The sequence below is a fragment of the Typopeltis vanoorti genome, chromosome 17 (assembly GCF_054136105.1).
Source record: "Typopeltis vanoorti isolate ZY-2024b chromosome 17, IOZ_Tvanoo_1.0, whole genome shotgun sequence".
Lineage (NCBI taxonomy): Eukaryota > Metazoa > Arthropoda > Arachnida > Uropygi > Thelyphonidae > Typopeltis > Typopeltis vanoorti.
This window is the reverse complement of record NC_143565.1, coordinates 78,066,040-78,092,834: the sequence shown is the minus strand read 5'-3', so window position 1 is coordinate 78,092,834 and position 26,795 is coordinate 78,066,040. Positions and strand designations below refer to the sequence as shown.

The following is a 26,795-nucleotide window of genomic DNA, read 5'->3' as shown; positions in this document are numbered from 1 at the left end:
ATACTATAATTAAACATGCCAAAAAATTATATTCTTGGTTTCATCCTTTATCCAAGTGTAAGCAGACAAAGTTTGTATGGGAAAGTACAAACTTTGTTTAAGGAGCCCTTGGTTACAGACTGCTTTAAGAAAAATTCTTTTTTTTTCTTTCTTTTTCTTTTTTTTTAATTGCATTTCTATTGTCTAAACAAAATTATAATAATTTTATTTTTCTTGTTTTTATCACAAGTGGACCAAAAAATTGCATTCTTATACGGTAACATTATTCAATATTATAATAATGAAGATGTAACTATATAAGAATGCAATTACAAAATACATCTTTTCATGATTATCCATGATAATTTTCTTACTTGCTTCTGGTCTGTTCTGTGTATACATTACCATTCTAGGCTTTGACCTATATTTGGAAAAATTTTTAAAAATCCATCATAAAACAAAATTATAACATCTTTTAGATGTCAGCTTATCTCAAAAATTGAACACATAGCTCCACATGTTCTGTACAAAAGACAATAGACTATTGGCATCGAGTTCAGTTATGATCATAAAGCAGAAATAAATTGAAATGTGAGGGGAGAGAGAAATCATATTTGAAATTTGACAACAAAAAAAGTTTTTTTTTTTTTTTGTTGTCTTTTCACTAGCAAGTATGATTATTGCTAACCATTAATGCTATGCATATAAAGTTGAGTGTTAGAATGAATTTCACTTTCAATGTAAGTGTTAGTTACATTTGGAACAATTACACTCCTGCACAATAAATATAACAGAAAAATTTTTATCTCATCTTCATTATGTACTCTGCCTGTTGTCATGTCACAGCAAATAATTAGGCTTTCCTAAACTTAATTTTTTCTTAAATAAGTTTAAACCGGTTGGCATTACAACCAAGGAAAGGTATGAAAACCCTCTTTGACAAGAGGTGAAAAAAAAACCTTATACTAGCAAACATACCTGTAATTTCAAAATTATTTATAAGTATAAATTCCTCACATCTAGATGGGACGAAAACTCAGTTTTTTTCAGCTGGAGGACAAATGCCACAACTACATTATGGAAAACTTTCTTTCTTTCTTTCTTTCTTTCTTTCTTTCTCTTTCAGATATGAAAGAGCTAAGTAAATTTCTTAATTTTGTCAAGGGTTTGAAGGTAGGCTTAATGTATTTAAGTAGTGTTCTATCTATTTTTTCTGAAATGCCCCTAATGTATGACTTTTGGCATTTTTATAATTTTTTTTTGTTTTTAATGGCATTTTTATGGAGGATCTTGTGAACCGTTTTTTTTTTTTTTATTATTTTTTTAAATTTTTTATTGTAGTCATTTTTTTACAAATACTTGGTTAATGATTTCAAATTCTTGGTTCAGAGCTTGTTCATTGTAGCAAATTGTTATGGCTCTGTGTTTGAGTGTTCTGATGATCCCTAGTTTCTATGTTGGATGGTGGTATGAATTTTTATGTATGTATTGTCTCCTGTCTGTAGGTTTGCAGTAGACTGTAAAGGAGAGACAGCCTGAGAGAAGACATGTGAAGTGTGTCTAGAAAAGGAAGAGAGTTGTTGTTTTCAATTTCAATGGTGAATTGGATACGTTTGTGTTGTTTGTTCAGGTAGCTTAGGAATGTATTTGAAGTTTTGCGTCCATGGGGCCAAATGGCAAAAATATCATCAACATATCTGAGCTAGACTTTGGGCTTTAGGCTGGCCGAATCTAAACCTCGTTGCTCAAAGTCTTCCATGTAAAAATTAGCTGGGAGGGGAGAGTGGTGAGCCCATGACCGTACCTTTCTTTTGTAGGTAAAAATCATTTTGCCACACGAAATACCTGGAACGGAGTACATGGGCAAAGAGGGCCGTGATGTTGGGCAGAAATATATTTTGTAAGAGAAGAATAGTATCATTGATTGGGACATTAGTGAAAAGGACAGTTATGTCAAACTAACTAATAAATCTTCAAAAGAAAGATTCTGGTATTGCGACCACATGTTTATTAAGATATATAAAAATAAACAAACCTGACAAGTTTCATATGTCATTTGACTTACATCGTTTGGCTGCTAATTTCTTGGCTAAGTGATAATTAGGGCTGTCGATTCCTTCAACTATCAGTCGTAGTGGTGTTTGTTTTGTGTATTTTTGGCAGGCCATAAATTCTGGGAGTGCAGGCGTAATGGATATTAGTTTTTTTTTTTGTTTTTTTTTTGGTTGTAACAACCAAAAAACTAATTCAAATTCAAAGAAGCTTGTGAAGTGCAACATTATCCAAACCTGAAAACAAAAATGATGGATTAATCATCCCAAGAATATGGAGGACCCATCAGCAATCTGCATAGCAATCAGAACAAGCCCAAACAGAAGAAAATCTGAATACGAGAGGACTTTAGAACGTTTAATATAGTTCGTTTTTATTTTATTTTTAAGTATAAATTTTTTATATATATATTTCTTTTTATTTTCTTTATTATTTATTTATTTTTTTTTTTTTTTCTACAAGAGGTCAGGCTAGGTTAAATGATTAACAAGCATTTAGATTCTTCTTACTTTTGTATAGTGCAGTGTCATGTAGCTTGCATCTTATACATATATATTTTTCCTGATGATGACCTTAATACAGAGGTCGAAACGTTGAATGTGTTACTTTCCTAGTATTAAATAAAGTAATCATTCTAACATGTGTATTGTGTCTCCATAAGTTCTTCACTGTGAATTGATTTTGCATATTTGCATAGACATTTTGAATTTTTTTATTCTTACATTTCAAATACTTTTTAACTTTCTGATTGTAGACAAAGGCAGGCACTCCAAGCATAGTTTCCAGTGGCTATGGTTCTCAGGGTATGTCTGCCACACCTGTTTCATTAGAAGATATCACCTCCATCCGTAGTATGAGTGTTGATGACACGCCTGATAAAGAATTTATTCCTGTTGCCCACAAGGAGTCATTAATAATTGAAGAGTGGTGAGTAAAAATTAATTGCTTATTTTATCTAGTATTTGAATTATCATAGCTGGCCTGATTGGCCAAGTGATCAGCGTATCCACTCTCCAGCCAGAAGGCTGCGGGTTCGAATCCTGCCATGGGCATGGATGTTTGTGATTGTATGGAAAATACTAGTGGTGGTGATGATAGGCGATAGATGGCATTTGGGTAGTGGCCCTTCCCTTAATGCATGACATTATACATATCCGCAAGGAGATGTGTTTTGAATTATGGGAGATACTGAGATAGGAGTGATGTTAGCTTGCTCCACCTTTGCAACAAGTTGTCTGGTGTTGTACCACCTTACTCCAGTCCTGAAGATACTTTCAGGCACAAACTTTGTTTGCTCACACTTGGATAAAGGATTAAACTAAATTTATTATAGTCTAACCAAGGGAAAAATAAACTTTCAACATCTAAAGTCCTATTTTTTGTAATTTTTTCATGTAGTACTGTCATATCCTGTACACCCCTTGAGGGTACATGGCAGGAATTTGATGATGATGATGATGATGATGATGATGAAGTCCTATTTTTGGCACCCTCTAACAGGGGGGGGCAGCTATCCAGGAGTTTTTCTTAGGATAACCGTCTCCCAAATTTTTGGCAAATTAATGCAACCGTATTTGTTAAGGTTGGGAGAATTCTTCAAAGCCATTGCTGACTCAAAAAATAATCTTTCAGATCTATAACGACTCCTAACTAGCACATTCGTTTTCCTCCATCTAATTCTGTGTGGAGGAGTGTCCATAGCGTGGTCTGCCAGTCCTGACTTGCTATGGTAATAGTAGCAAATGTATCTTTCATGTTCTTTCAGGCGAATGTTCACTGATCTTCCTGTTTGCCCATAATTGGCCGAGTCACAGTCACAAGGAACTTCATACACTCCTGGGTGTGCTAAAGGGCGAAGTTTATCCTTAGGCGAGCAGATCAGAGTTGCCAGCTTGACATGAGGTATGAAAGTGTTGCGAAGGCCATGTTTCAACAATACTTTGGTTATCTTTTCTGATGCACCTCTGATATAGGGAATAGAAATGGTCATGTTGTATTCTTGTGTATTAGGGGAGGGCAGAGTAATGGGCATTTGTATTATTTTATCTATTTTGTAGGGATTGTAGCTGTTGGCTAAGAACGTATGGCTCAGGTATTGGAGTTCACTGGTCAGAGCTGTATCGTTAGAACAAATGGCTCTGGCTCTGTGTGTAAGTGTTTTTAAAATGCCATACTGTTGGTGTTTATGTAGGTATCTTCCTGTGTGTGTAGGCTTTCTGTAAATAGAAAAAGATACTGATCCATCTGAAAGGCGGGTGACTAATGTGTCAAGAAATGGTAAACAGTTATTTGATTCTTTTTCTACTGTGAAGTCAATTTTGGGGTGTTGGCTGTTTAGGTAGGTGACAAAAGCATCCAGAGTGTCTTGTCCATGGGGCCAGATGGCAAACACATCATCTACATAGCATAACCACACATGGCTTGTATGTAGCTGTGGTAAGTACTTTGTTTTCAAAGTGTTCCATGTAAAAATTTGCTAATGGGGGAGAGGGGGGGAACCCATAGCAGTACCATTAATCTGTTTATAGAATTTTCCTCCCCATGTAAAGTAACCTGCATTCATGGTAAATTGAAATAATTCAAAAATATCAGGGGGAAATTTAGACTTGATTAAATCAAGAGTGTCTATATGTGGTACATTGGTAAATAAGGAGGTGACATCGAAACTAACCATTATGTCTGAATCTTTTAAGAATAGATTTTTAACCAGTATTTTGAAATGGACTGAATTTTTTACAAAAGTAGAGGAGTTGCCAGTGTGTGTGTGGAGGGGGGAAGCGACTTGGCTAAATGCCGGGCCAGTTTATATGTGGGACTATCTATGCTATCAACTATGGGACGTAGGGGGATATTAGTTTTGTGGATTTTTGGTAAGCCATAAATACGGGGTGGTTTAACATGAATTAGTTTTATTTTCCTGATGATTTCTTTGGGCCATGATGTCACTTTTTTCAGTAATTTTCAGACTTTTTTCTTTTGAGACATCGTAAGGTCTTGATGTATAATTTGATATGTGGAACTGTCACATATGAGATCTTGCATATTTCTGTTATACTCTTCTTGATTCATGATAACTGTTGCATTTCCTTTATCGGCTTTTGTAATGATAATATTTTTAGTATTATATAACTTTTTTAGGGCAGTTATTTGCTTATGTGGCATATTGCTTCTTGGAGGCTTAGTCTTGTTTAGAAAACTTGCTATATCTAGTCACACGTTATTGGCCATTGCTGGTAGAAAATCGTGGATACCTCATTCTACTTTCATCATAATTTCTAGTTTAGAAATTTGTTTGGGCGTGATGGCAAAGTTATGTCCTAGACTGAGAGCGTTCTTGGCTTCTTCAGTGATTGTTTCCGACGATAGGTTTACGACCACGTGGTCTCATCGAAGTTGTGGTCGGGACTTCATATGTTGGCGCTGTTGTAGGAGTTCATATTTCTTTAGGGGTTTGCTTTTTACTTTTGTGAATTCTTTTTTTTTGCTGCAACTTCGGAGATGTGCTGTAAGACAGTCCATATTTCAGGATTTAACACGTTGATTAGATCTTGTTATAGAGCTTTTGTCTTTTGCAATTATATTGTTTCACTCACTCACTGTCATGTATACAAGTGTATTGTGCTCCAATGATGCTGAGTTGAAAATCAGCGAAAATATTTTTATTATTATATAACTTTTTTAGGGCAGTTATTTGCTTATGTGGCATATTGCTTCTTGGAGGCTTAGTCTTGTTTAGCAAACTTGCTATATCTAGTCACACGTTATTGGCCATTGCTGGTAGATGATCGTGGATACCTCATTCTACTTTCATCATAATTTCTAGTTTAGAAATTTGTTTGGGCATGATGGCAAAGTTATGTCCTAGACTGAGAGCGTTTTTGGCTTCTTCAGTGATTGTTTCTGACGATAGGTTTACGACCACGTGGTCTCGTCGAAGTTGTGGTCGGGACTTCGTATGTTGGCGCTGTTGTAGGAGTTCATATTTCTTTAGGGGTTTGCTTTTTACTTTTGTGAATTCTTTTTTTTTTGCTGCAACTTTGGAGATGTGCTGTAAGACAGTCCATATTTCAGGATTTAACACGTTGATTAGTTCTTGTTATAGAGCTTTTGTCTTTTGCAATTATATTGTTTCACTCACTCACTGTCATGTATACAAGTGTATTGTGCTCCAATGATGCTGAGTTGAAAATCAGCGAAATATAAGCGTTAATAAAACATCTTTGTGATAAAAGTGTTGTTAATACCGTGAAAAATAAGTCTGTTAATAAATTAAAACTATGGTGAATGTACTCAAGTAATGTATTTTTATGTATCTCTGAATTTTTTCACTTCTACATAATACACCCAGTGAAATCTTCTAGAAAGATGAAACTAGTAGTGCTTTTTAGAAATAAATAGTTTTTTTTCTACTTTATTATTCAGCTATATGGTCATATAAGGTAATGTTTGGAAAAATGTCCAATAGCTGTGAAAATCTAATCCGTGAAATATAGAAAAATTTTGTGCTGACTCACTAGTCAGACACTACATTTAAAATGCCAGGAAATTATATTCTTATTTAATCCTTTAAGTGTAAGTAAACAAGTTTGTGCTTGAAGTTTATTCACAACTAGGCTACTTGTATATATTCAGGTGTCTATAATGCTATACATTATGGGAAGGGGCACTACCTAGATCAGTTTTAACCTTTATTAAGGTCTTATCTCTTCTGGGTCAGCTTCCACTGATACCAAAGGTGAAGTAATTCAGAAGGATGTACTCTACACAGTTGCCTGATATATCACAGTCATGTATTTAATCAGTTCCTAAATTTTTTTTAATTCTATGGCTAATTTTTGCACTGTATAACTATCAGTATTGAAGTGCCTCTGTATAACTACCACTGTTTTGTACTGTGAATTAAGTAATATTTGAATAACTTGATGTGAAGTCAAAAAGCAAATGTGTTAACTACTTATGCATTAGTGTGTTCATCAGTCTGCAAAGAAAAAAAAAAACACGCATTTTACACAAAGATACAAGACCATTTATTATTATTGTTTTTTTTTATTTATTTATTATTATTATTTTTTTTTTTTGTAATGATGCTATTTTTCACTATCTTTGCACTTCTAACACTTATATCATTAATCACTTTTATAAAAACAATTTCTTCTCTGCCACTATAAATATTGAAAACCATTCACTATCATTAAAAAAACTCTTAATAAAAATACACATATAACTATATTATTAGTGCATTCATGAATTATGATTGCCTCTAGAACTTAAAATGATGTGTGCATATCCTATCCTTTCTTCCATTACAACAAAAAAAAATAATAACCAAACAGGCATTTGTAATGACCACCATTCCTAATGGGTGAAATAAGTAATGTAAACATGCAAAAAAAAAAAAAAAAAACTGTTTATTTATAGCATAAAACATGAAACAATTGGCATTATGTAAATAAAACAGACGATTAAACTGAAACTCTTCTGATTCTTACTCATCAGAAAAGAATTCCCATCCATCACGGATTAGCAGATGTCATCATCATCATCATCATCAAATTCCTGCCATGTACCCTCAAGGGGTGTACAGGATATGACAGTACTACATGAAAAAATTACATCATTACTAACTTCCTATCTACAATTTTCCTCCAAATCAGTCTGTTACTTGTCAAGACTCCAACATTATCAGATCTTATATTTCTATCGTCTAAGGCACTTTGTACCGTATCAATCCACCTATATCTTGGTCTTCCTCTGGGTCGTTTTCCTGCCAACCTGGCAGAGAACACTTGTTTTGCTAATCTTTCCTCTCCCATTCTATTTAAGTGACCATACTATCTGAGATTGGCTCTGCTAACGCATTCCTGGATGCTGACAATGTCAAGTTCTTTCCTAATATCCTCATTTTTAATATGATATTGCCATTGATGCCATCTGTTCACACCTCTAATCTTTCTCAGGACTCTCATATCTGCAGTCTCTAGTCTTTGGTCAAGTGTTTTACTTCTGACCCAGCTCTCAGATCCATAAGTTAAAATTGGTTTGAACACAGTCTTGTATACAGCTAATTTAGTGTTCCGACTAATTTCTTTCTTATTCCATATGAATTTATTCAATTGACTTCCCACGATACCAGCTTTGCTGATTCTGTTGTCTATTTCTATATTTAGTTTACCATCTTCAGTAAAAATTGTGCCTAAGTAGCTGAAATGTTTTACTTGTTCCACAGGTTCTCCATTCACAACACAGTTGACATTTTCAATGATTCTGCCTATTTTCATTGTCTTTGTCTTTTTATTGCTGACCTTCATACCATATCTATTACAACAGCTATTCAATTTAGTCAGAGAATCTTGTAGACTTGTAGCGGATTTATTTAGAAGTATAACATCATCCGCATAAAGCAAAGAGCTGACATTAACATCCCCAATTTTGATATCAGGTTTAATACCGGATTCCTTCATAATGTGATCCATATAGATAATGAATAACAGAGGGGATAATGTACATCCTTGTCTCACACCAGATTTAACATTAAACCATCTTCCTGTACTTCCTTCAATTCTAACTGCTGACTCACAACTCAAATAAAGACTAAGTATTGCTTGATATAATGCCCCATTGACACCATATAACTGCAGCGTATTGAATAGCTTCTCTCTTGGCACCTTGTCATATGCCTTTTCCAAATCTACAAAACTTAAATACAGATCTTTGTTATATTCCCATGCTTTCTCGACTATTTGTCGTAAAGTGAAGATCTGATCCTGACAGCCTCTATTTGGCCTGAATCCAGCTTGTTCTTCACCAAGCTTTTCTTCCACAATTCTTCTCAACCGTTTCTCAAGTATACTTGCATAGATCTTTCCAGGAACACTCAGTAGGGAAATACCTCTGTAATTCTCACATTCAGTTTTATTTCCCTTTTTATATATGGGTACTATGAGAGCTCTACTCCAATCATCGGGAATTCGTCCCTCTGTCCAGGCTTTCTGAACTATGCAGTGCAGCCACTGTAAGACTCTTATACCACCATACTTCAGCATTTCTGGTCGAATATCATCTACTCCTGCTGCCTTTCCACATTTCAAGCCTTTGATGGCTTTTTCTACTTCAAGTATGGATATGTATTCCTGACTGCATGCCTGGTCAGTGTTTTTTATCACTGTGCTGTCATCACTGCTTGTTTCATTTAGCAGTTTTTCAAAGTAATTACTCCATACTTCAAGGATATCTTTTTCTCCTGTTTTCATTTCACCTTTATCATCTCTAATTCCTTTTACAGCACTCTTTCCTCCATTCCTAAGCTTCTTCAACAACCTCCAGAATATTTTGCCACCTTCTTGATATTTATTTTCTATATTCTTGCCAAAGTCCTCCCATGACTTTTGTTTAGCTAGTTTTACACACTGTTTAGCTTTCTTACATTTGTCTCTGTATTCTGTAAGAGTAAAAGCTGACTTATTTGCCAGGAACTTTTGATATGCTTTTTTCTTTTCCTTCACTGCCTCTTTAACTTCCTGTGTCCACCAGGGAGTTCTGATTTTTTTATCTTTGCACACAACCTCACCACATGCCTCTCTGGCAGAATCAATCAATGTTTCCTTCAGAGTTTGCCACTGAATCTCCAAGGTTTGATTCCTGTTCTCAAACTCTTTCATTTTCTTTTCAATAATATTTCTGTATTTTAGTCTACAGTTAACATCTGAGAGCTGCTCAACTTTTATTCGCTTTAAAACTTTCTTACATGTTATTCTTTTCAATATGAAATTCAATTTTATCCTGCTCAAGACTAAATAGTGATCACTTCCAATTTCAAATCCTCTGTACACTCTGGTGTCCTGCACCAGGGAGAAAACATCACTATCAACAATAACATAGTCAATGAGACTTTTCTTATTCCTAGCCTCTTCTCTCCATGTGAATTTGTGCACATTTTTATGTTGGAACATGGTGTTAGTAATAACCAGTCCATGTCCTGAGCAGAAATCCAACAGATATTTGCCATTATTATTAGCTTTGCTCTTTTCTCCAAATTTTCCCAAAATATTTTTGTATGTCTCACAATCATTTCCTACTCTACTATTTAGATCCCCAACAAGGACCAACTTTTCCTTTTTCATTGTGTCAGTTGCTTTTTCTAAAGCCTCAAAAAATTCCTCCACTTCTACCTTAGTAGAACCTTCTGTGGGACCATAGGCACAAATAAGTCTCATTGTCCAGTTCCCCATTGTCATATTTGCCCACATTACTCTACTTTAGACTGACTGCCATTCAAGAAGATTAGCCTCGTATTTTGTGTTGAATACTATGGCTACTCCTTCTTTTCCTTGATTGGTATTGCCTGAATATAACATTTTGTATTTATTGCTCAGAAAGATCTCACCAGTTTTGGTCTTTTTTGTTTCAGTCACCCCTATTATGTCGATCTGGTACTTATCTAATTCCTCAGCTAGCTCCATTTCTTTGCCATTCAGGCTTCTTACGTTGATAGTACCGATCTTTAACTCTGGTGATGTTGAGTTGGGGTTTGTTTTCAGATTTGTTCCAGTAGCTGACTTTTCGCTGTTCGCCCTGGTTCCCTGGCGAAAACAACGGGGGCCTTGTTTAACCGGGCGACGCCCCAGCCGGCATGAAATTTTGTCATGTTGTACCATCATTTTTTATTTTGGTTTAACCAATAAGAATACAATTTGGTCGGCTAAATCCCAAATTGCCAGCCCATCCTCGTTCGTTCAGTATCAAAGTAGATACCCAACAGGGTGCACCACGAGAAGGTGAGGATTGGACATTAGGTCAGAAGCCCTGGTCGGTTCTCCGCATTCCTTTAAAGGCTATGTGGAGGTCTCCTCTCAGTTATACAGCTTTGACCCTTAAGCACCCCTAGCAGATGTGTGTGTTTTTAAATGCTGATCATAGTCATGTATTTAATCATGGACCTGATCAATTTTAAACAGTTTGGTAATGTTTGACTAATTTTTACCGTGTATAGCTCACAGGTGTTGAAGCAAATATGTTAACTACTTGAAATTTAGTTATCATTCTATGAGGCATGCATTTATGAATGACACATACCATGTATTATTTATTTATTTAATAATGATACATGATCATTTTCACACAATTGAACACATTTTTGCACATGAATAATAAGGAAGTGCAATTATGGAATTACTCCATCTACTTCCCTAATTATAAATTAGGGAAGTAGATGGAGTGAAAGACAGAGGAGAAGCTTTTGTGGGAAAGGAGGGGGGGGTTGCAGTTGGATGTAAAAGAATGTTGGACCCACTGCCCGGCTGGTTTTACTAACTGCCCGGCTAATTAATGATGTGAATTGACATGGCTAAATAATGAGCAAGAATGGAAAAATAATTTTAGACATTTTTTAATTAACAGTCATGAGAATCGAACCGGAGAGTCGCGATACTCGTGAGACCAGCTCAATTTCTTACTCTGCAAGCCAATCTCGAGAGCTTTGGATATTCACTTTGATGCACACCTGTAAAAATAGTCGTAATTTAAAATTCTGAATATTTTCAAATTGTTTATGTTAGTACTTATTAGTTTTGGTTTCATACCACATATTGTTGGCACTTGCGATATGCATGTTATTGATGTTATTTTGTCAAAATGAAATGTGAAGCATTTAAAAAATAATTATGTACTTACTGGATTTGAATAGTTGTATTAATTTCAGAAATTTTGTTGTGGTAAAGGAACAGGATTGAGTTTAAAATTATTAAGTGCCGTGTTTTGTAAAGACATTCTCGTAACGCTAACGGCGATGACACGTCAGCAATTATACATAACTTCTTGCTTGCCACTTTCATGTAGTGCACATGCTCACCAAGGAGTTTGATGGGTGATTGACAGCTGACAGAGAGAGCATTCAATATTGTAATGAAGATAACGAGAGCATTCGGTATCAGAGAACAGAGGATAGACAAAAGAGAGCTAATGTAAGTTTAAGAATGCAGGTGGGGCAAAATTTTGTTCTTAGGAAATTAAGTTTTTGTTACAATAGGGGGCATATTAATAGAAGATTCTGAAAAAGGAATCGTAGAATTGTGAGCCTTTAAAGTGGAGGAGTTAAGACTGTAAATAAGGACCGAAATAACATGCATTATGTGTCTCGGGTATTACTGTCAGTGCACAATTCAGTGATTTGTTCTGATTAATTTAATAACAATGATATTTTGTATTTATTAAATTATCCCATAATGAGTAAAAAGCCAAGTCAGAAAACCACACTCTTAAGTTATTTTAAGAAAGATGAAACTGATAAGCATAGTAGCGAAGACACCAAACCAACAACAGAATCGTCGATTTCTGCAGAGTCTCTTTCAAATGTAAAATGTGCATCTAAACACCGCTTATCGGATATTAACAATGAGTGGGTTTAAAAAATTCCATTGATTAGTGGTGAAAGATAATGGAATGATGTGTTCCACATGTATAAAATATGGAAAGAGACGACCCAAAACAAGGAAGTGACTTGGATGACTATGCCATGCAGAAGACTTTGAAAAGAAAGCTTGGTTGACCATGAACAAAGCAAGTAACACACTGATTCTTGTTCAGATATAATTGAAAAATGTATACTAGAAGAAACTGGAATAGTGCAAATTGAAAAATCAATTTCAATTTTGAATAATTTGCAGACATTAAAGATCTTTAAACTTTAAGATCTGTATTGGTTAGCAAAAAATGAGTTACCACATACTACATTATTTGAAAAATTGCTTGAGCATTGCAAGGCTATGGGCTGTTCCTACTTAGAACATCTTAACGTTGGTAAAAATGCACATTATACCTGAGAAAGAATAATGCAAGAGTTGATTGATCCCATTAGATTGATCTAATTTCAGTATTTCAGAAATTAGATCTGAAATACTGAAAAATATCCATTCTGCAGATTATTTCAGTGTTTTATGGGAACAGACATCTCAGTTTTAAAACAGCTGATTGTGTACATTAAATATGTTTGTCGACTTAGAAAAGAGGTCAGGGTTAGTTTTGTATCAACTTGCAATATTATTGATGGCAAAGCTGAGACTATAACTAATAAAGTAATTGAAACCATTGACAGTCTAGGCTTAAAAACTTGTAATCTGGTGGGCCTAGGATCTGATGGAGCAGCTGTCATGATTGGAAAGCAAAAGGGAGTTGCAAAACTGCTCAAAGATAAAACAGATGGACTCATGGGTCAACTGTCATTGTGTAAACCACCACTGGCTCTTGCTAGTGCCCAAGCAGCTGCTGAAGTGCCTTATTTAGTCATGTTTAATGATATCTTAAGGCAATTGTTTTTCTTCTTCCAAAATTCCTCAGTCAGGATGGCTGGTTTAACCCAAATCCAAAATATACTGAACAGTCCTCAGATTAAACTTAAAATGGCTAGTGACACTAGATGGCTGTCTCATGATTCTGCAGTACAGTCTCTAAGAGAATGCATGGTGAATGTTATAGCTGCATTGGAAAGAGAGGCCACCGAATGAAATGATATCACAGCTGAAGGATTAAGTAAATATATCAGAGCATACAATTTCATAGCTTCTTAATGATGCTTTCAGATGCGTTACCACATTTATCTGACTTGTCTAGATCATGGTAAAGGCAAGATGTTGACTTAACTGAAACAGAGCCATGTTATAGATCATGTGTCTCTCTGTGCACACCTTGGTTATGGCGTCACTTTCCAGTTATTTCTCTATCCTCTATCCCTGTCGTACCTACTAAGCCTGAAATCTCTAACCTATCTCTCTGGGGCCGCTTCTCCTTTTGGAACTCTTACAAAATTTGTTTATTGTAGATGCACCAGCCAGAGTCCTAGCAATGAAGAATTCTTGTGCAAAGAAACCTTCCCAGAGTTCAAGTATTACCTAATCTTGATAAAGTATTAAGTGCCTATAGAAACTTCAACATTGCAGTCATGGCCTAAACTTTCTAAACTTTCTTTAATTTCCCCTTATTCACAGGTTCGAACATTAGCGAGTGGTAAATTCAGTCTCGTGTTCAGACAAAGTTGGACTTGCATAGAAAAAACATGTTTATTAATTATCAGTATTACATACAATAAACTTCCACACATCAAAGGTATGTCAAATCAAAATTCTAATTCACTAGCTGAGCTATAAGGAACATTCTAATTGTCAAAATACTCTCATTTTACATCTCTAGGTTAATAAGTACACATCCATCATAAAACACTAATTCAAAATTCTAAGTAAAACTTGCTAACAAAGATCAATTCACATTCAACTAAGTGTTACAATACTCTCAGACTTTCAGACTACTAGTCCAATATGATTAACACGTTACTGAGCACAAAAGTCACTTAAAAGTTCTCTTTCTTCTCAATTAGAAATCTGTTCTTCTCTCTTTGCCCCAATACTAATTGTTACAAGAATAAGGAATTTACTGTACGTTACCAGTGTCCTGAGAGGATATCGTGCTTCTTTTCGTCCGTCCTTTGTAGTCAGATGTCTTTCTGCTTTATCAAGTTGCATCCACATGGAGGTTATGCTGATCGACGCAAATTGCCATTCCTTGCACTTTGCCGCACAAACGCTCATCTACTGGATCGATATCGTCATTTCGGCCATCCTTTTTGGGGAACTTTTTCCGCTGTTTCGCATCGGTAAACTTTTACCAATGGCCCTAGTTGGTGTCTGCCGTCAGCTCACGTATAGCATGCCCGACTCCTTCAGCTAGCAACCGGGAAGGAGATTACTTCCAGTGCCATTGATTGGTCAGCACCCTGCTTGTCCACACGAGAAAACAGGAACAGAAAAAATGCGGGGATTCAAACCCGAATGAAATCACTTTTTATTCTTCTTTGTAGCTCCCTCTTTTCGTAATGGAGGATCTCTCACTGTGCTCTCCTATTCGCTCCTACGCGATTGCATCACACTTCTTCTCCTTGAAGAGCACTCATTTCGCCGAACGCGAGTTCAGCTCACCTTCCACGAATGCTTCCATTGCAGCGGTACGTCATCGTAGGCAGCTAGCTAGTAACCTTTGAACCTTTATTTGCACTTAGATTTACATTCTTACACAATATAATTTTGACATCAATAATTTTAACAATATAATTCTACTTAGACATACAGTTTTCTCCTCAACTTTACTTCTTTCTAAGGTAATTGTAACAGGTTTTCTTTTATATTTTTCTTACTTAACTAATAGTGCAAGCATTTCTAGCTCAGAATTGTGTTTCTTGTTAAATCTTGAATGAATGACTTTTTTTGTTAAAAGAGTTCCCATTCAAGATCTAACAGCCATTCTTAGAAGCCAGAAAACTATCCATCATGGAATTGAAAGACACTCCTGGCAGTCATTTTCAAAATCTTCATCAGCATCTTTCAGGTGAATGGTCAGACCTTCACATTGATTATTCAGATTCTAATGTTATTATGTTTAAGACTACAATATATGATAAATACATAGGCACAGTTATTAAACATCTAGAAGCAAGATTTCCAGATATGCCAATCATTTCCTGCTTTTCAAGACTTTTCAATGCAAAAAGTCATGATCAACATGAGGCTTCCGAGATTCTTTTTGATTATTATTCTAGAAATGGAAGTCCTACAGTTTTAAACTATGAAAGTACTAAACTAGAATAGGCAGTTGCATCAAAAATGATTAATGGACAGTCATACAAAAAATCTAGATCCAAGACAACTACTGCTGAAATTAACAACATCTGAGCTCAAAGAGTCTTTTCCAAATTTAGCAAAACTAGCTGTTGTTGGACTGGCCATAACCTGTGAGCACAGCTGAATGTGAAAGGGGTTTCTCTGCCTTAAAAAGGATAAAAACCTGTATGAGAATCGCATCAGTCAGAACACTCTAAATAATCAGATGCTGATTTCACTGGAGGGACCAGATCCAACAGATTTTAATTACGAAAAAGCTGCTGACAACTGGGCTTCTAAGAAGAAGAGAAGAATTAATGTGTAGAATTTTAAGCTGTGAGCATTACTAGGTTTTTCATTACTTAATGAGAAAATAAGAAAAATCCTAGTCTTGTTTGTTATAATTACTATATAAAATATTATTGTTGTTTGAAGTAATTTCTAATAAAATTACTATTTTAATTTGTTATGAAAAAGGGTCTTTCTTAACTCATATTCAAAATGTGTGTTTTTATAATATTCTATTGAAGATTCACTTCTTTATGCTAAGATTTGTTTGTTTATATGGATATTGGAATTTACATTTTTCAGTTAAATATGATGGAAACTTTTTGCATTTGAAGTTTATTTAGTATGTAACAAACACTAAAGTTATATTTACAATATTAATATTATATTGATGTCAGCTTTTAGTTGGTGGTATTCCATGAAGATAATATGAAATTCTGAAGCTTTCACTGTTATTATTGTTACAAATAATAGAAAATACTGTGCAGCATCTTTTTTTGTACGCCTGGCTAATGCTTCATTCCGCCCGGCTGGTAAAAATTTCTAGGGAGAACACTGGTTGGGTAGCCACTATTCATGTTTTAACTGACTTAATGAAAAATAGAACGATGGATTTTCAGTGGAACAATGCCCATGACCATGAAAGTGTAAAAATAATCATAATTTAAAATTATGAATATTTTTACAAATTATTTTTGTTAGTACAATATTAGTTTTGTTTTCATAACATGTATAGTTGGCACTTGCAATGTGCCTGTTATTGATTTTATTTTGGCAAAATGAAATGTAAAGCATGTATAAATAATCATAATTTAAAATTATGAATATTTTTACAAATTGTTTATGTTTGTACAGTTAGTACATTATTAGTTTTGATTTCATAACATGTATTGTCGGCACTTGCGATGTGTCCATTATTGATGTTATTTTGTTATTATATTACGCTAACTCTGTTAGCGTAATATAATAACAAAATAACATAATGCGTGATTAACAGCTGACAGAGAGAGCGTTTGGTATTGAAGTAACAAGAAAAACAAGAGAGAGTAAATGGAAAGAACACATTAGACACATTAAATAAAACCATTATGGTGAAGCAGGCCTCTCAGACCATGCACTTAACACCTTACACCAAATCAACTGGAAAAGCACCTGCTCCTTACATCGCACAAAAACATGGTATGAAAGAAAATTTAAAGAATCCTGCGAAATCCTGATAAACCACCCAAATATCAACAATAAAGATGGTATGAAATTTCCAAGGATCTGGATGGCACACATTCAGCCAACCTAATATGAAAGATTCAACATAAGTCAGGACCCTAGCCAATCCGCTAGTATTAGAAACCATTCCACTCCAACTGGATGGAATGATGTTAATATATGTATATAGTAGACAACACAAATAATAGGACTCTAGCGTTGATGTATAATTTTTTTTTTTTTTTCTCACCAGAGGTCAGGCCAACAATTGTGGTAGCGGTTAGTCAGTGTCTTTAACGAACCAGTATGATTGTAGTATAGCTTGTTTCCTGTGTATATTTGTACGCTCCAGAAGATGACCTTGACATAAAGGTCGAAACGTCGAATTGTAAAATTTTAGTAATATTAAACTAAAGTTTTTATTCAAACACGGTAGTTGTCTCCATAATTTCCAAAAATGCATTTGGATCACCATGCAAGCCTAAAAGAAAGGATAAATGGAAGTTTAAGAATGCAGACCAAAGGAATTTTGTTCTTATGAAGTTTATTTAGTTTTATGTGACAGTCAGAAGAATATTAATAGTAGATTCCAAAAAGGAATAATAAAACTGTGAATCTTTAAACTGGAGGAGTTGAGACCATCAGCAAGTAATTAGTAAATAAAAGAAGATATTGCAGTCGATTTTCTAAAGGAATGTTCGAGGAAACGCTGATTAAAGAGTTTCATCTGTCTTAAGGACACTGGATATATTTGTTATTTCTACTGGAAAGGGCAACGGAATCAACTTCAAATATTATTCTGGGGAATATTATTCTGATCTTTTAACTAGACTAGGTGAAAAAAATTCATGAGAAAAGATCTGGTTTCCAGAAGAAAAAAAATCATTTTTCATCAGGACAATGCACCTGCCCACAAAGGTGTTTTGGCAATGGAAAAATTAAGGGATCTGCACTGAATTGTTGGAACATCCAGCCTATTCCCCAGATTTGACTCCCTCTGACTTCTGTTTCTTCCCAAAACTAAAACTCTTCCTTGCTGGTCAGCATTTTTCTTCGAATCGAGAGGTGATTGCAGCTGTAGAGGGGTATTTTGCAGATCTTACTGAGAACCACTACAGGATGGGATAATGGCGCTGGAGCATTGCTGGAATAAATATATTAGTCTTAAGGGAGATTATGTTGAAAAATAAAAATAATTTTGAAATTATAAATTTGTTTTTTCATTGTCAGGCTGAGAACTTTTCAGACCACCTACGTATATAGAAGAAAAAGAGCGTAAGTGTTCAGAGCCCAGGGAACTCTTGCATTAATGAGGTCTGAAGAGAGGACGCAGTACCAATATAGTGTACTGTCATTGATCAGATCAAAAACTGACTGCCCATTTGTTGAAAGTGGGAGTAGTAGACAAAAGGAAGACAATTTGCTATCATTGCCAGATCCCATCTCATCTCCTAGAAGAGATAGGAGCTACAGCATACTTTCATCAGATCATTCCATGCCATATGTACTGAAAATATGTACCATGGATCTAGAGTGGTAGAATCATACTGGTGGGCCTCCAGGTAATGAAGAAGTCAAATGATTATTATTATTAACATTTGACCTCTATGGAGTCAGAGACTCATCTTGGGAGGTACTCACTATTGCATACAATGCTCATCCAACCGCGTCTTAAACTGATTCAATGTGTCCACATCCACAACACACTCAGGCAATGCATTCCACTTACCAACCACCCTCCATGCAAAAAAACCTGCTTCTCACTCCCTTGCTCACACCCTCCTTATATAGTTTCCATCAATGGCCTTTTGTTCTACTCTCCTCTCCCATTCTATGAAAAATCTCTTCCATGTTTACCTGATAACAACCCCTGACCAGCTTATATGTCTCAGTCATATCCCCCCTTCTTTCTCCTATTCTGTTGAGAGAATGTCAGGCTCTGCAACTGACATTCTCTCAATCTGTCCTTGTACTCCACATTCCAAAGACCACTGACTACCTTTGTGAATCTTCTCTGTACCCTTTCCAACATATCCTCATCACCATGAAAACCCAGTGACCAAATCTGTGTGCAATAATCCATATGAGGCCTGATCAAGGCCTTATACAATGGAATCATGACCTCTCTATTTCTTGCATGTCAGGGTTCTCCGCATCATTGCCATTATTCAATGTGATGTCTTCACAACTTGTGCATTGTAGCCCCTGAATTTCAAGTTCTTGTCTGCCATCACTCCTAGATCTCTCATCTCCTCTACTTCTGTGTAAGTTTCCCCACCAAGTGTATACTTTGCATCACATCATTGCTTACCAAATCTCAAAACCTTACACTTCACAACATTGAACTGACATTTCCACTTACCTGCCCATTCATGCAATCTATTCAGTCCTCTTGTAAGGCATTAACATCAGCCTGACTGTGCATTGCTCTCCCCAGTTTTGCATCATCCACAAACAGTTGGATGTCATTAATTAAACCCAACCCAATATCATTAACATACAAATTGAACAACAATGTCCCCAAAACTGACCCCTGCGGCACACCACTGATGACCTTTCTGTTTTGAGATACTGCACCCCCATATACAACTTTCTGATACCTATCCGACAGCCAGTCAGTGATCCAATACAGGTCTGCTATTCAATCCCACCTGTTTCAGTTTATTTAAGAGCTTGTCATGTGATAGTCTATCAAAAGCCTTTGCAAAATCCAAGTACACCACTATATATATGCATCTCCCTTGTCCAAGGTATTTGTCCCCTTCTTATAGTACAAGGTGACAAATGATGATCTTCATTATTCTAGAGAGGACTTTGAGGGGAATGCAATGAGTTTGATAGTTTGATGTCAGACTTTTATCTCCCTTTCTTGAAATGGGAGATAAAAGTCTGACATCAAACTATATGGATTGAATATAAGCTTGTTCCATGTCTTAAAATAGAATATATGGCATTTAATTTTAAAATAATGTAAAGATGATGCACAATGGACATAGTTCTAGAGCACAACTTTTATGTTGAGGTATTATCAGAACCAGAAGACATCTTTGGTATTTAGGTTGTTTGTTTTGATGTCTTACTGCCAAATGACTACAGGAAGCATATGGTGTATTGTATCTGGTGTGGCAGGAGTTCATAATTATCATCATCAGATTCCTGCTATGTACCTTCAAGGGGTGTACGGGATATGATAGTACTACATGAAAAATTTACATCATTACTAACTTCCTGTCTGCAATATTCCTCCAAATCAGTCTGTTACTTGTCAAAACTCCAACATTATCAGATCTTATATTTCTATCATCTATGGCACTTTGTACCATCTCAATCCACCTATATCTTGGTCTTCCTGTGGGTCGTTTTCCTGCCAACCTGGCAGTCACTTGTTTTGCTAATCTTTCCTCCCCCATTCTGTTTAAGTGACCATACCACATGAGATTAGCTCTGCTAACGCACTCCTAGATGCTGACAATGTCAAGTTCTTTCCTAATATCTTCGTTTTTAATAATATTGCCATTGATGCCATCTGTTCACACCTTTCAGGACTCTCATATCTGCAGACTCTAGTCTTTGGTCAAGTGTTTTACTTCTGACTCAGCTGTCAGATCTATAAGTTAAAACAGGCTTGAATACTGTCTTGTATACAGCTAATTTTGGCTAATTTCTCTCTCTTGTTCCATATAAATTTATTCAGTTGACTGCCTACCATACCAGCTTTGTTGATTCCGTTGTCTATTTCCATATTTAATTTACCATCCTCACTAAAAATCGTGCCTAAGTGGCTGAAATGTTTTACTTGTTCCACAGGTTCTCCATTCACAACGCAGTTGACATTTTCAACGATTCTGCCTATTTTCATTGTCTTTGTCTTTTTATTGCCTTTTGTCTTTGTCTTCAATAATAACATTCATCTGCATAAAGCAAATAGCTGACATTAACATCTCCAATTTTGATATCAGGTTTAATACAACTTTCCTTCATATTGTGATCCATATAGATAATGAATAACAGAGGGGATAATGTACATCCTTGTCTCACACCAGATTTAACATTACACCATCTTCCTGTACTTCCTTCAATTCTAACTGCTGACTTACAACTCAAATAAAGACTAAGTATTGCTTGATATAATGCCCCATTGACACCATATAACTGCAGCGTATTGAATAGCTTCTCTCTTGGCACCTTGTCATATGCCTTTTCCAGATCGACAAAACTTAAATACAGATCTCTGTTATATTCCCATGCTTTCTCAACTATTTTTCGTAAAGTGAAGATCTGATCCTGGCAGCCTCTATTTGGCCTGAATCCAGCTTGTTCTTCACCAAGCTTTTCTTCCACAATTCTTCTCAACTGTTTCTCAAGTATACTTGCATAGATCTTGCCAGGAATACTCATTAAGGAAATACCTCTGTAATTCTCACATTCAGTTTTATTTTCCTTTTTATATACGTGGCACTATTAGAGCTCTACTCCAATCATCAGGAATTTGTCCCTCTGTCCAGGACTTCTAACTATCCAGTGCAGCCACTGTAAGACTTTTATACCATACTTCAGCATTTCTGTTCGAACATCATCTACTCCTGCTGCCTTTCCACATTTCAAGCCTTTGGTAGCTTTTTCTACTTCAAGTTTGGATATGTATTCCTGACTGTATCCCTGTTGAGTGTTTTTTACCACTGTGCTATCACTGCTTGTTTCGTTTAACAATTTTTCGAAGTAATTACTCCATACTTCAAGGATATCTTTTTCTCCCATTTTTATGTCACCTTTATCATCTCTAAGCCCTTTAACAACACTCTTTCCTCCATTTCTAAGCTTCTTCAACAACCTTCAGAATATTTTGCCACCTTCTTGATCTTTATTTTCTATGTTCTTGCCAAAGTCCTCCCATGACTTTTGTTTAGCCAGTTTTACACACTGTTTAGCTTTCGTACATTTGTCTCTATATTCTCTAAGAGCACAAGCTGACTTATTTGCCAGGAACTTTTGATATGCTTTCTTCTTTTCCTTCACTGCTTCTTTAACTTCCTGTGTCCAGCATAGAGTTCTGATTTTTCTATCCTTGCAGACAACCTCACCACATGCCTCTCTGGCTGAATCAATCAGGGTTTTCTTCAAGGTTTGCCACTGAATCTCCTGGGTTTGGTTCCTGTTCTCAAACTCTTTCATTTTTTCTTCAATAATCTTTGTATATTTTAGTCTACCGTTCACATCTGAGAGCTGCTCAATTTTTATTCGCTTTAAGACTTTCTTACATGTTATTCTTTTCAATATGAAATTCAATTTTATAAACTCAAAATAGTGATCACTTCCTATTTCAAATCCTCTGTACACTCTGGTGTCCTGCACCAGAGAGAATACATCACTATCAACAATAACATAGTCAATGAGACTTTTCTTGTTCCTTGCCTCTTCTCTCTATGTGAATTTGTGCACATTTTTATGTTGGAACATGGTGTTAGTAATAACCAGTCCATGTCCTGAGCAGAAATCCAACAAGTATTTGCCATTATTATTATTAGCTTTGCTCTTTTCTCAAATTTTCCCCAAATATTTTTGTATGTCTGGCAATCATTTCCTACTCTGCTATTTAGATCCCCAACAAGGCCCAACTTTTCCTTTTTCATTGTGTCAGTTGCTTTCTCTAAAGCCTCAAAAAATTCCTTCACTTCTACCTTAGTAGAACCTTCTATGGGACCATAGGTACAAATAAGTCTCATTGTCCAATTCCCCATTCTGATAATTGCCCACATCACTCTACTTGAGACTGCCTGCCATTCAAGATGATTAGCCTCGTATTTTGTGTTGAATACTATAGCTACTCCTTCTTTTCCTTGATTGTCATTGCCTGAATATAACATTTTGTATTTATTGCTCAGAAAGATCTCACCAGTTTTGGTCTTTTTTGTTTCAGTCACCCCTATTATGTCGATCTGTTACTTATCTAATTCCTCAGCTAGCTCCATTTCTTTGCCATTCAGGCTTCTTATGTTGATAGTACCGATCTTTAACTCTGGTGATGTTGAGTTGGGGTGTGTTTTCAGATTTGTTCCAGTAGCTGACTTTTCGCTGTTCGCCCTGGTGAAAACAACAGGGGCCTTGTTTAACCGGGCATGCAATTTTGTCATGTTACACCATCATTTTGTATTTTGGTTTAAGCCAGTAAGAAGACAATTTGGTTGGCTAAATCCTAAATTGCCAGCCCATCGTTGTCCGTTCATTATCCAGGTAGATACCCAACAGGGTGCACCACGAGAAGGTGAGGATTGGACATTAGGTCAGAAGCCCTGGTTGGTTCTCCACATTCCTTTAAAGGCTATGTGGAGGTCTCCTCTCAGTTATACAGCTTTGACCCTTAAGCACCTCGTGGCTGGAGTTGGATGAGGATAATTAAAAATCTGCTTTATTTTTAGGAGTTGTTACAGAAGCGCTATGTAGGTGAGAGGGAGCAGTAGAAATGCAGAAGAGCTGAATTTGCATCAAATGGCCTTTGCAAGAGATTAGAAGACCACTATGATTTATGCAGAAGTGTCTTTTCTGAATTTGACCGTTTGTTGATGGTTGTTCTGCATCAATGTAAGTAGAGAACGAGGATTAAGTTCTTGTTTCAAGCCATGAGTTGACCAAGTTCTTGTTTCAGGTCATGCTCAAGTAGCCTATTCATGAAGATGTTTCTCACGCAAACTTTTTTTTGTTCATAAATGCATAAAATAAATGGGAAAACAAGAATATATTGCATAATTCATATAAATTTATTCAGCCACTCCTCATACCCTTGTATATAATTTGTAATTGTCACTAAAACTTTCACATAAGTAGTTGAAATTTTACTCGTTTTCTGGATTCATCATTGACAGTTCAGTTACTGTTAACCATATTCCTTCCAATTTTCAGGGATTTTGTTTGTATTGTTTTTGTAGATTTTTATGCATGCAGTTTTATTTCCCTTTTTATAGATGGATACTATGAGTGCATTACTTGAGTCATCTGAAAGTTAACCAGGTCTGTTGAATTATGTAGTATAGCTTGTGTAAAATTTTTATACCTTCAAATTTGAGAATTTCTGATCAAATATCATATATTCTGACATTTCAAGTTTCCATTAGTTTTTCTACCTCGAGTATTGATATCTACTTATGACCACATTCCTCCTGGATATTTTCTACCATTGTTCTGTCACATCTTATTTCATTTAATAATTATTCAAAGTAGCTTCTCCAGTCATCCCAAATATCCTCTCAACTTCAGTTTTTATGTTACCTGTATCGTTTCTGATTCCCTTTTGTGGTAAACTTTATTCACAGCTTCCAGAACATCTTACTATATTCTTTCCAAAGTCTTCCCATACTTATTATTGTTACTTTTTTGCATAATTTACTTCTGAAATTAAATGAAAAATATAAACTTTGTTGCACTTTTCTTTATATTTTCTAAGAGTTCATGCAAATATATTTTTCAAAAACTTTCAACAGAATTACCTCTTTTCTAGAACTGCATCTTTATCATCTTCAGTCTGTCACAAATTCCCATTTTTCTATTCTTACAGAAAATTACATCACATGGATCCTTGGTGGTAATCAGTCTGTTTTCTTCCAATTTTGTCACTAGGCTTCCGGAGTTCTTGTTTTCAAACACTTTCACATGTTCTCTAATATTATTTATATAATTGAGTGCTCCATTCACATTTGAAAAACTGCTTGACTTTTATTCCATTTAAAATGGTAAGGAAGGCAAAATAAGGTTATGGGAAGAAGTTTGCCTAACAGATTAAAGGAAATCCCAAAGAGTTTTTTGTTATGTGGCAAGTAGGAGTAAGAATGACAATGGAAAGATAACTTTAATAAGTGTGGACAGCAGGGAATTGACACAGGCAGATGAAATTGTTGAGCTACTGAGTGACCATTTTACAAATATATCATTCAAGTAAAGATATTGTTATGGCAGAGATGATGGGAACTGATGTAAGAACAGAGGTTGATGAATATTGGAGGTACTTAAGATATTATTATTAAGAGAGACCTCCAGGAAGTCAGGAACTCAAAGGGAGGCCACTTAGTACACGCCCCAGCTATCATACTTATTCTCGATTCATTCAGCTGCTTCTACACACAATATCCAATGGCAATCCATTCCTGTCATGCACCACTCTATGAGAGAAAAATCTAGCCCTCACCCCCTTCTTAGCAGCATTCATTCTCATCTTCCAAGGATGTCCTCTTGTCCTTTCTTCTCCCTACATAAAATGAAAAAATTCCATCAACTGAAATCCTATATGACCCTTTCAGGAGTTTGTAAGTCTCAATCATATCACCTTTTTTTTTCTTCCTGTTTGCTAGTGTCTGCAGTCTATAAATTCCATTCTGTCTTCATAATCAGTATTCCACGATCCTGATATCATTTTTAACACTCTCCTTTGCACTCTCTCTCTCTCATATCAGAATCACCATGGAAACCAGGAGACCAGACCTGTGCACAATAGTTCAAGTGAGGTCTTATGAAGGCCTTGTAAAAAGGCAAAATGACATCCTTATCTTTACATGTGAAAGTTCGTTTTTTGATTTGTATTTGTAATCTTTGCTACATGGCTCCTGAATTTCAACTTCCTATCTACTAACACTCCAAGATCCCTAGCCTTATCAGTTTCTTCTAGCATAATCGCACCAGTGTAATACGACATTGGATATCTAATCACACCAAAGTGCATGACTTTGCATTTGCTGGCATGGAACTGACATCCATTTTCCTATGCCCACAATTCCAGCCTATTCAAATCATCCTTCAAGTACTGCCTATCAGCAGCATTCCTGATTACCCTACCTATCTTTGCATCATCAGCAAATAGCTGTATGTCACCTATCAAATCCTTTCCAATATCATTAATGTACAGATTGAATAACAGTGGACCAAGGACTGATCCTTGTGGTACATCACTAGTTTAATTTTTTTTTTTTTAATTAATCTTTGTACTGGTTATGGGCAGTACTACCCTTACATCACGTCCAGACTTGATATAGGCCTAAGCCTTTACAAGTGTTTTACTCTATGCTTATTCTAGTTATCATTGTAGTCATTCTCTGGTGGCAATGCCATACCATCAGTGTGCCCTGTGGGGCCCTCAAGGAAAGAACTTTTATATCCTTCTGCATAAGCTGTTTTAAGTCCTTATAACTATCTGCACTCTATACGCCATGTAAAGAGATGGTGGTGCTGGTAAACCTCGGAGTTGCCCCATGCTCCTCCCATATCTCACTAACTAGATCTTGGTTATTTTTATAATAATTTACTTTATTATTTTGGCTATAGGCTAGTGGGCGAGCTGTTCCCACCACCTGGGCATCAACTACCCAAACGTCACCATCTCTTTTAATCGCTGAGTCTGGCTTACACAAACCCGTGGATGTCCTATAATGTGGTTCCACCGTAGTCTCCCGACCTTTGTACTTAAAGCAGTTGTTCAGAATGGAGACCACGGCATCATGCCTCCTCACACAGACCCCATAGGTGCAGAAGCAACACTGGGCTATGTGAGACAATGTCTCACTATAGTGGCAGCCAGCCTTACAGTTGAAGTCATCACTACCCCATCGAGCTGTGCGGGCTCAAATAGGCAGGGCATTGATCCTCGTCCTG

At 35.9% G+C, this 26,795-nt stretch overlaps 1 protein-coding gene across 6 annotated transcripts in view; it reads left to right on the top strand.

Annotated features, from left to right (window-relative positions):
- The window catches only part of Khc-73 (Kinesin heavy chain 73), an 842,240-nt gene that overhangs the window by 746,957 nt on the left and 68,488 nt on the right, over window positions 1-26,795 (top strand). For all 6 annotated transcript variants that reach the window (XM_090407555.1, XM_090407554.1, XM_090407553.1 and 3 more), the window contains one exon: window positions 2,786-2,958. In XM_090407555.1, coding sequence (XP_090263681.1) covers window positions 2,786-2,958 — 173 coding nt within the window. The remainder of the gene's footprint in view (window positions 1-2,785; window positions 2,959-26,795) is intronic.